The sequence below is a fragment of the Caretta caretta genome, chromosome 28, assembly GCF_965140235.1.
Source record: "Caretta caretta isolate rCarCar2 chromosome 28, rCarCar1.hap1, whole genome shotgun sequence".
Taxonomy (NCBI): Eukaryota; Metazoa; Chordata; order Testudines; family Cheloniidae; genus Caretta; species Caretta caretta.
This window is the reverse complement of record NC_134233.1, coordinates 1,631,610-1,641,843: the sequence shown is the minus strand read 5'-3', so window position 1 is coordinate 1,641,843 and position 10,234 is coordinate 1,631,610. Positions and strand designations below refer to the sequence as shown.

Below are 10,234 nucleotides of genomic sequence, written 5' to 3'. Positions count from 1 at the left end.
GTGGGGGGGGGGTTGTTGGTAAATACGAGGACGTCTCAGTTATTGCTCGTGCCCCGGCTCCTGGCAGCATCCCAGTGAGCTCGCCCGGCGCTGGATGCGGCCACCTCTGGGGCAGGGCGGCCGGTGACACGGGGACCCCTCGCCCGGCGCTGGATGCGGCCACCTCTGGGGCGGGGCGGCCGGTGACACGGGGACCCCTCGCCCGGCGCTGAGATGCGGCCACCTCTGGGGTGGGGTAGCTGGTTATTCGGGGACCCCGCGCCCAGCACTGAAATGCGGCCCCCTCTGGATGGATAGACTGGCTGGACAGATAGATACAGCCCCTGCCAGCATGTCCTCCTTGCTGTCCGACTGTCCATCCGGAAGGCCGGGCAGCTGGACAGACAGAGCAGCTGAGTCAGCCAGGCTGGGGCTGACCGGGCAGCTATGGGGCAGGAGGGGGGCAGAGAGAGGGGCCAGGTGTTGGCGGACAATTACAGTACGGCTTCTTTGGGTTGAAGTCTTTGTTTATTGAGGTTACAGAGAACCCAGGCATCCGGTTCCCCGGTTCCTCTCAATACCCCCCCCCCCCCGACTTCAATTGCCCCTTGCCCAGCCTGGTTGCAAATTCCCAGCTCCCTGCCACCACCCCAGTTCTGACACCCAGCCCCTACCCACACTCCCGCCTGGCACCCTCACTTCACCTACCTCCCTACACCTGCCCCCAGGTGGGGGGGAGGGAAGGGGGGAAGGGAATAAACATTCAGCAGATTAATCAGGGGGGCTGGGAGGCAGGACGCCTGGGTTCTCTCCCCGGCTCTGGGAGGGGAGTTGGGGCTGGTGAGTTAGAGCAGGGACGGGGCTGGGAGCCAGGACTCCTGGGTTCTCTCCCCGGCTCTGGGAGGGGAGTTGGGGCTGGTGAGTTAGAGCAGGGGGGGCTGGCAGGCAGGACTCCTGGGTTTTCTCCCCGGCTCTAGGAGGGGAGTCGGGGCTGGTGGGTTAGAGCAGGGACGGGGCTGGGAGCCAGGACTCCTGGGTTCTCTCCCTCAGTCCCGAAGGGTCAGAGCCAGTGCCTCACGGATCTCGGCCGCGGCGCCATCCTCTCCCTCCCCGTCCTCGACGGGATCTTCCTCCTCCTCCTCCTCTTCCTCCACCATCCAGCGGGGCTGGAAGACATCGCCGTGCATCTCGCAGACGTTGTGGAGGGTGGAGCAGGCGGCGATCAGGGTGGGCAGGAAAGAGACATCCGTGTCGTTGCGTTTCTGGAGGCAGCGCCAGCGACCCCTCAGGCGCCCGAACGCCACCCCCACCACAGTGCGGGCGGCGGCGGCGTACTCGTTAAAACGCCTCTGGGCCGGCGTCAGCTCCCCGGCCCGGTAAGGCCTCATCAGCCAGGGCAGGAGCGGGTAGGACGGGCCGCCCAGCAAGTAGACGGGCACCTGGACGCCTCCCACGTCCCGGGCCGCCCCAGGGAAGAGCTCCCCCCGCTGGGCGCGCTGGTACAGCTCGGAGGCCCGCAGCACCTGGGCGTCGGTCTGCCTCCCGGGGCAGCCGACGTTGACGTCCCAGAAGCAGCCGCGGGCGTCGACGGCGGCCTGCAGCACCACCGAGTGCCAACCCCGGCGGTTGAAGTACCCGGCGGCGTTCTCGTTGGGGGCCCGGATGGGGATGTGCAGGGCCCCCAGCACGCCGGCCAGCTGGGGCGGGGCGGGGAAGCCGGCGGCCCGGGGCCCGGCGGGGGCGGCCACGTAGGCCGGGGTGAGGATGGCCACCACGGCCTCGCAGACGTCCCGCAGGATCTTGCAGACGGTGGAGCGGGAGACGCCGAACTGCTGCTCCACGGCCCGGTACTCGGTGCAGGCCCCGAGGCGCCAGAGGGTCATGGCCAGGCGGACCTCGGCGGGGATGGCCCGGCGCATGTTGGTGTCCCGCCGCTGGATGGCCCCCCGCAGCCGCCCGCAGAGGTAGTCGAAGGTGGCCGGCCCCAGGCGGAAGTTGTCGGCCCACTCGCCGGGCCCGAAGGCCTTGGCCCGCACCGTGTCCCAGAAGGCCGAGCTGCGGGCCTTGCTCCAGAGCCGCCGCTCCCGGGCCGGGGCCGGGGCCGGGGCCGGGCGGGCCAGGGGCGGGCGGGGGCCGGGCCCGGCCGCCGGGCTCCCCGCCCGCCACAGCAGGGCGAAGCGGCGGCCCCAGCGGGCCCGGGCCCGGCGGTGGCGGGCGGCCCGGTGGCGGCGGGCGGCCTCCCGCAGGCGGCGGCCCCGCTGCAGCCGCAGGTAGTGCAGCAGGCAGAGGGCCACGGCCCCCCGGCTCAGGGCGGGGAGCGGGCAAGATGGCGGGGCTGGGGCGGCCATCTTGGGTTGGCCAAAGTTTGGTCAAGGCAGGGAGTCTCTGTGTGTGTGGGGGGGGGGCTCTAGGGCGCATGCGCGGGAAGGGGAGCCGGGCGTGGGAAGGGAGGGCGCGTGCGCGGGGCGCACAAAGGGAGGGGGGTTGGGAGGAAGGGCGCATGCGTGAGAATGACAGGCCGCGCAGGGGGGAGACCGCATGCGCGAGGAGGACAGGAGGGGGACTGTTGAGGGACAGGGCGCATGCGCGCCCACTGTCACACTCAGGGCGGCGCATGCTCGGCGTCCCCTGTCTCTCCCTCCCTCCGCTACGCATGCGCCGAAGAGAGCGAAAGAGGCGCCTGCGTACTGCGGAGGGGGGAACTCTGCGGCGGGAGTGCGAGCGCATGCGCACAAGCCGTTGGGGGGGGGAGGGAGGCGCCTGCGCAGTGAGTGGCTCCGCGGGCGCCTCCGCGCCTGCGCCGCAGGCACCGAGGCGACATGGAGGCGGAAGCGCCGGCCGGGCCGGGGTGGGCGCGCGGCCATTTCCCAAAATGGCGGCGGCGGCGCTGCAGGGGCTGCTGGTCCCGCACCTGCTCCCCGAGCGCTGCTACGACGAGCTGTTCCTGCGCTTCAACCTGCTGCACGGTGAGCGCCCGCCCCTCCCCCACCGGGGCCACACGCGCCGGCCGCCATGGCAACGCAAGGCGCCCGCCCTCCGGCGCTCCACGGGGCGGGGCGGAAGTGCCTGGTGAGGCCGCCATGACGGTGCGGGGCGGAAGTGCCCGGTGAGGCGTGCCGCCGCCATGACGGTGCGGGGCGGAAGTGCCCGGTGAGGCGTGCCGCCGCCATGACGGTGCGGGGCGGAAGTGCCCGCAGAAGGGGGGTTCCTGGGGGAGGGGTGACCCCCCCCCTTTGTCAGCCCACTCCCCTGTGTTGACACGTCCCGGCCTCAGCCGTCTCCCCACTTCTGGGGGGACTACAATGGAGGGGCAGTGGGCGTTGGTTGGGGGTCAAGAGGGGCAGGGGTAAGGGGGAATGGGGGAGCGGTGGGGGTCGGTGGGGCTGGGGGAGGGGTGGGGGTCAGGGGGAGCAGTGGGGCTCAGGGGTCTGGGGGAGCAGTGGGGGTCGGTGGGGGGTGGGAGGAGTGGTGGGGGTTGGGTTGGGGTCAGGGGGAGCAGTGGGGGTTGGGTGGGAGTCAAGGGGGGCAGGGGGAAGGGGGGAATGGGGGAAGGGGGAGCAGTGGGGATTGGGTGGGAGTCAGTGGGGCTGGGGGCAAGGACGGTGGGGCAGGGGCTAATGGGGAAGGGTGGGGGGCCTGGGGGAGCGGTGGGGGTTGGTGGGGGGTGGGAGGAGCAGTGGGGGTTGGGTGGGAGTCAAGGGGGGGAAGGGGGAATGGGGGAAGGGGGAGCGGTGGGGGTTGGGTGGGAGTCAGTGGGGCTGGGGGCAAGGACGGTGGGGCAGGGGCGAATGGGGAAGGGTGGGGGGCCTGGGGGAGCGGTGGGGGTCGGTGGGGGGTGGGAGGAGCAGTGGGGGTTGAGTGGGAGTCAAGGGGGGGCAGGGGGAAGGGGGAGCGGTGGGGGTTGGGTGGGAGTCAGTGGGGCTGGGGGCAAGGATGGTGGGGCGGGGGCTAATGGGGGGAATGGGGAAGGGTGGGGAGCAGTGGGGGTCAGGAGGCCTGGGGGAGCAGTGGGGGTTGGGTGGGGCGCAGTGGGTCAGTGGGGCGGGGCAGGAGCTACCATGGGGGCCAAGGGGGGAATTGAGAGGGAGGGAGCCAGGCACACCCAGAGGGCCGAGGCCGGGAGGGAAGGGGGCGAGCAGGGGGGCTGGGGGCCCACGGTGGGGCTGGGGAGCCGGGGGGAGCCCAGCGCGCAGGGATCCAGGAACACCCAGAGGGCTCGGGGGGGCCATAACGCTGAGGGCCGGGGAGTGGTGGGGGGAGCAGGGATGCTCAGAGAAACACACGACGTTGGGGGGAGACTGGCCCGTGGGGGGGCAGTCAGAGGAATGAGGGACGGGGACCAATAGGATCAGCATGGGGCCCCGGTCACTGGGGTCGGGGTACCTGAGATATCCAGAGGGGCCGCAGATGCCGGAGCGGGGGGGGCCGATTGGGGCTGCTGGGGAAGGGCAAAGGGGGCAGGATGCTAAGGACACCCAAAGAGGCCTTAGGGTCGGGGGCCAGTGAAGCACCAGCCCTGGGAACCCAGGATGTGAGGGGGTTGGGGGGCGGGACGGGACGTGCTGCTGCCCCATTGGTATTGACCCCCCCTGCCCCCCCCTTCTCCCTCTCCCTTTCCTTCCCTCCTCCAGTTCCCTGCCTGAAGATCCTGGTCAGCAAAGGGCTGGGAATCGCCATCGTTGCGGGGTCGCTGATGGGTACGCATCCGGCTCCTTGCATCCCCCGCTCCCTGTCTGGGTGGGGAATGGGGCAGGGGCCTGTCCCCTCGGGGGGGCGCCGGCTCCCATCCGGCCCCAGGGTGGGGACTGGCTGGCTCATGGGGGGCGGGGAATGGGGCACTGGGCCTGCACCGGCTCCCATCCGGCCCCAGGGTGGGGACTGGCTGGCTCAGGGGGGTGGGGAGTAGGTCAGGGGCCTGTCCCCTCTAGGGGGCTCTGGCTCCTATCTGACCCCCATGGGCAGGATGACGAGAGGCCCCTCCGTTCCGTGCCGATGGGGGGCTGCCCCCCAGCCCTGACGTGCGCCCCGCCTCCCTGCAGTGAAGCTGCCCCAGGTGTTTAAGATCCTGGGGGCGAAGAGCGCCATGGGGCTCAGTTTCCACTCAATCCTGCTGGAGCTGCTGGCCCTCACGGGCACCATGGTCTACAGCGTGGCCAACGGCTTCCCCTTCAGGTGAGGCTGCGCCTGCCCCCCCTCGCCACCAGGGGGAGCCCCGGCCCCGTGAGCCCCGCCCGGCCCGGCCCCTGCGGGGTCAGGCCAGGTCAGCCCTGGGGTGGGAGAGCCCTGCTGGGAGCCAGGACTCCTGGGTTCTCTCCCCGGCTCTGGGAGGGGAGTGGGGACTGGTGGGTTAGAGCACGGGGGGCTGGGGGCCAGGACTCCTGGGTTCTCTTCCCGGCTCTGGGAGGCGAGTTGGGGCTGGTGGGGTTAGAGCCGGCTGGGCTGGGAGCCAGGACTCCTGGGTCTTGTCCCCGGCTCTGGGAGGGGGGTGGGGGCTGGTGGGGTTAGAGCTGGGGGGAGCTGGGAGCCAGGACTCCTGGGTTCTCTCCCCGGCTCTGGGAGGGGAGTGGGGGCTGGTGGGTCAGAGCAGTGGGGGCCAGGAGACTGGACTCCTGGGTTCTCTCCCCAGCTCGGGGAGAGGAGCGTGGGCTAGTGGGTTAGAGCCGGTGGGGCTGGGGGCCAGGACTCCTGGGTTCTCTTCCCGGCTCTGGGAGGCGAGTTGGGGCTCGTGGGGTTAGAGCCGGCTGGGCTGGGAGCCGGGACTCCTGGGTCTTGTCCCCAGCTCTGGGAGGGGGGTGGGGGCTGGTGGGGTTAGAGCTGGGGGGAGCTGGGAGCCAGGACTCCTGGGTTCTCTCCCCGGCTCTGGGAGGGGAGTGGGGACTGGTGGGTCAGAGCAGTGGGGGCCAGGAGACTGGACTCCTGGGTTCTCTCCCCAGCTCGGGGAGAGGAGCGTGGGCTAGTGGGTTAGAGCCGGTGGGGCTGGGGGCCAGGACTCCTGGGTTCTCTTCCCGGCTCTGGGAGGCGAGTTGGGGCTCGTGGGGTTAGAGCCGGCGGGGCTGGGAGCCAGGACTCCTGGGTCTTGTCCCCGGCTCTGGGAGGGGAGTGGGGGCTGGTGGGTTAGAGCACGGGGGGCTGGGGGCCAGGACTCCTGGGTTCTCTTCCCGGCTTTGGGAGGCGAGTTGGGGCTCGTGGGGTTAGAACCGGCGGGGCTGGGAGCCAGGACTCCTGGGTTCTCTCCCCGGCTCGGGGAGTGGGGGCTGGTGGGTTAGAGCACGGGGGGCTGGGGGCCAGGACTCCTGGGTTCTCTTCCCGGCTCTGGGAGGCGAGTTGGGGCTGGTGGGGTTAGAGCCGGCGGGGCTGGGAGCCAGGACTCCTGGGTTCTCTCCCCGGCTCGGGGAGTGGGGGCTGGTGGGTTAGAGCACGGGGGGCTGGGGGCCAGGACTCCTGGGTCTTGTCCCCGGCTCTGGGAGGGGGGTGGGGGCTGGTGGGGATAGAGCTGGGGGGAGCTGGGAGCCAGGACTCCTGGGTTCTCTCCCCGGCTCTGGGGTTCTAAGTGGGGGTGCTCTACCAGACGGCCTTTCCCCTTCGGGGGTGCTGGCTCCCTCCCGGCCCCAGGGCAGGGGGCTGGCTGGTCGGGGGGCAGGGTTTTTAGGGCGGGCCGGACCCCCTGTTTTCTCCCCCCTCGCAGCGCTTGGGGCGAGGCGCTCTTCCTCATGCTCCAAACGGTCACCATCGGCTTCCTGACCCAGCACTTCGGGGGACGCACCGCGCAGGGTGAGTGGGACGCAGCCCCCCGCACAGGGTGTGGGTTGGAGGGGGGGGGATCCCTGCGTGGGGGGGTTTAACCCTCTCCTGTCTCCCCCCCCCCCACAGGTATCTCCTTCCTGGTGCTGTATTTCGCTCTGCTCTGCCTGTTGCTCTCCCCCCTCACCCCCCAGGCCATGGTCACCCTCCTGCAAGCCACCAATGTGCCCGCCATCATCATCAGCCGGGTAAGGGGCCTGCCCCCTCTCGGGGGCGCCGGCTCCCCTCCGGCCCCAGGGGGGACTGGCGGGGTCAGGGGGGCGGGGAATGGGGCAGGGGCCTGTCCCCTCTAGAGGGCGCCGGCTCCCCTCCGGCCCCAGGGGGGACTGGCGGGGTCAGGGGGGCGGGGAATGGGGCAGGGGCCTGTCCCCTCTAGAGGGCGCCGGCTCCCCTCCGGCCCCAGGGGGGACTGGCGGGGTCAGGGGGGCGGGGAATGGGGCAGGGGCCTGTCCCCTCTAGAGGGCGCCGGCTCCCCTCCGGCCCCAGGGGGGACTGGCGGGGTCAGGGGGGCGGGGAATGGGGCAGGGGCCTGTCCCCTCTCGGGGATGCCGGCTCCCACCCGGCCCCAGGGGGGACTGGCTGGCTCAGGGGGGCGGGGAATGGGGCAGGGGCCTGTCCCCTCTCGGGGGCGCCGGCTCCCACCCGGCCCCAGGGCAGGGACTGGCTGGCTCGGGGGGGCGGGGAATGGGGCAGGGGCCTGTCCCCTCTAGAGGGCGCCGGCTCCCATCTGAGCCTGCATGCAGAGGACTTTGGCTCAGGGGTCACACTAGTGGTGGGGGGCTGTGTGTTTCGGGGGAGCTGCCCCCCCAGCAGGACTTATTCCGTCGAGGGTGTCAAACCAGCCCCTTACCTCCGCCGAAGGTGGGTGGCCGTGGGGCTTGGCTACTCCCGGCCTACAAGCGGCTTGGCGGAGGGGGCTCACGGTGGGGGTGGGGGGGCAAATCCGTCCAAGCTGCTGATCTGGGGGGGTCTCGTCTCCTCCCCCCCCAGCTACTACAAGCGGCCACCAACTACCGCAATGGGCACACGGGGCAGCTGTCGGCCGTCACCGTCTTCCTCCTCTTCGGCGGCTCGCTGGCCCGGATCTTCACCTCCGTACAGGTACCGCCCCCCCCGGGGGGGGTATGAGCTTTGGGGTCGGGGGGCATGGGGGGGGCTTTCCCGCCCACTATCCCTCTGGGCATGCTCCTGGGCAGAGGGGATCCCTAGAGGGGACAGGCCCCGTGCCCCATTCCCCGCCCCCTGAGCCAGCCAGTCCCTGCCCGGGCGCCAGTGGGAGCCAGCGCCCCCCAGAGGGGACAGGCCCCCGCCCCATTCCCCGCCCCCCCTCACCCCTGTCCGTTTGTCCCCCTCCAGGAGACGGGCGACCCCCTGATGGCTCTGACCTACGTGGTCTCCTCCCTCTGCAACGGCGTCATCGCGGGCCAGCTGCTGTATTATTGGCAGGTGCCGGCCGGCGTGGAGGCCAGGAAGAAGCGGGAATAGGGGGGGGGACGGACCCCCCAACTCTGACCACGGCCCCCCCACTGCCATCTGAGCTGTATCGAGGTGCGGGTCAAGGGAACCCACTCAGCCCTGCCCTCCCTCAGCCCAGACTAACCCCCATCTCCCCAGCTGGGCTCTGGCAGGGTGGGGGGAGCTGTGGGGGGGAGGGCAGGTCTCTACCCCCCCACCCGGCCGGTGAAGTAATTAAACACTGATTTGCCATGAGCTCCTGGCTTTGCCCATATGGGGGGGATCTCTGGGACTCCCTGCTGCAGGGGCAGGGAAGGACAGAGGGTGGAATTGGAATGGAGGGAGGGGCAGGCATGGAAACCCCCAACCCCTTCTCCCCTGCCCCCCCTTGCACCTAACGAGCTCGGTGCTAATCGTGCCAATTAGTCACCACCTTTCTGCTTCCCTGCCCCCCCCCCGCCCCCGGCGCTGGGATCCCCAAGTGTGGGCAGGGCAAAGCCGAACCGGGCACGGAGCCGGGGTCCCTGCCTGGGGCTGGGAGCCAGGACTCCTGGGTTCTCTCCCCGGCTCTGGGAGGGGGGTGGGGGGCTGAGCCCTGGGCTCCCCCTCCTGCTGCCCCCCCCCCCCCCGCAGGTTTCCCTGGGTGATTCACCCCTTCTTGTCAGAACAGGCAGGGGCCCGGGGCCCTTCCCTGGTTACCGTGGCAACTGGGTGGGGTGACAGGGCAGGCCTGGGTGTTGTAGCTGGGAGAGAAGACCGTTACTGGGGCAACGGCGCCATCCCCTCCCACCCCCCCCCATTCCCTGGCACACACGGGGTTAACTCTTTAGCTCCTCTCGGAGGAGCTGGGACCCGAGGGGGCTGCAGGTTGGGAGTGGGGGGGGGGCAGGGCTGGGCTGGCAGGGGGCTGCGGGTCGGGAGTGATGGGCACCGGCAGGGCTGGGCTAGTAGGGGGCTGCGGGTCAGAAGTGGGGGGCACCGGCGGAGCTTGCGGGGGGACAGGGCTGGCCTGGCAGGGGGCTGCGGGTTGGGAGTGGGGGGCGCTGGTGGAGCTGGGGGGGCAGGGCTGTCCTGGCAGGGGGCTGTGAGGCCAGGAGTGGGGGGCACCGGTGGGGTTGGGGGGGGCAGGGCTGGCCTGGCAGGGGCTGCGGGGGGCACTGGTGGAGCTGGGGGAGCAGGGCTGGGCTGGCAGGGGGCTGCGGGTCGGGAGTGGGGGGCACCGGCAGGGCTGGGCTGGCAGGGGGCTGCGGGGCAGGAGTGGGGGGCACCGGTGGGGCTGGGGGGGGCAGGGCTGGCCTGGCAGGGGGCTGCGTGTCGTGAGTGGGAGGCGCTGGGGGGGGCAGGGCTGGGCTGGCAGGGGGCTGCGGGTCGGGAGTGGGGGGCACCGGCAGGGCTGGGCTGGCAGGGGGCTGGGGGGGGGCAGGGCTGGCCTGGCAGGGGGCTGCGGGTCGGGAGTGGGGGGGCACCGGCAGGGCTGGGCTGGCAGGGGGCTGCTGGGGGCACTGGTGGAGCTGGGGGGGGCAGGGCTGGGGTGGCAGGGGGCTGCGGGGCAGGAGTGGGGGGCATTTTCATTTCCTCCTTTAAGTTTTTCTTGCTCTCGGGGGGGGTCAAACCCTGTGGGGGGGAGGTGTCAATCTGTTTCCTGCCCCCCTGAATGTCTCCTTTGCCCCCCCCGCCCCCCCCCAGTAATGCTCCGGGGTTGGGGGCGTGTCCAGGAACCAGGTTTATTCTCTTTACAAAATATGTTGACACCCTGCCTTGAGAGAGAGCCCCCCAGCGCTTGCACCCCCCCCCCACTTCTCTGGGCTGTCCCTGCCCCACGCTCCCCCTCTTTCAGCCCCCTACTGCCGCCCCCCTTTCTGGTGCCAGTGCCCGGGGACTTGATTTGTTAGGGGGTGGGAGAAGCGAGCAAAGAGTTAACAGAGGGTGTGTGTGGGGGGGAGATGGGGGGGGAAGAGAGCCTCCACCCTGCCCCCCCTGCTTAGGTTGGAGTCACTGG

The 10,234-nt window shown here is 71.2% G+C and overlaps 1 protein-coding gene across 2 annotated transcripts; it reads left to right on the top strand.

Moving 5' to 3' along the window:
- The first annotated feature begins 2,780 nt into the window (after positions 1 to 2,780).
- On the top strand, positions 2,781 to 8,490 carry MPDU1 (mannose-P-dolichol utilization defect 1). Of its 2 annotated transcripts, XM_048833921.2 has the most exons (7): positions 2,784 to 2,945; positions 4,611 to 4,676; positions 5,019 to 5,151; positions 6,665 to 6,750; positions 6,850 to 6,968; positions 7,771 to 7,881; positions 8,137 to 8,490. In XM_048833921.2, exons 1-7 carry the CDS (start codon positions 2,852 to 2,854, stop codon positions 8,263 to 8,265), a joined length of 738 nt encoding a protein of 245 aa, XP_048689878.2. In that variant the 5' UTR covers positions 2,784 to 2,851; the 3' UTR covers positions 8,266 to 8,490. The 2 variants fall into 2 exon arrangements, with proteins under 2 accessions (XP_048689879.2, XP_048689878.2); XM_048833922.2 differs by lacking the exon at positions 4,611 to 4,676 and having other exon boundaries at positions 2,781 to 2,945.
- Positions 8,491 to 10,234: the final 1,744 nt, after the last annotated feature.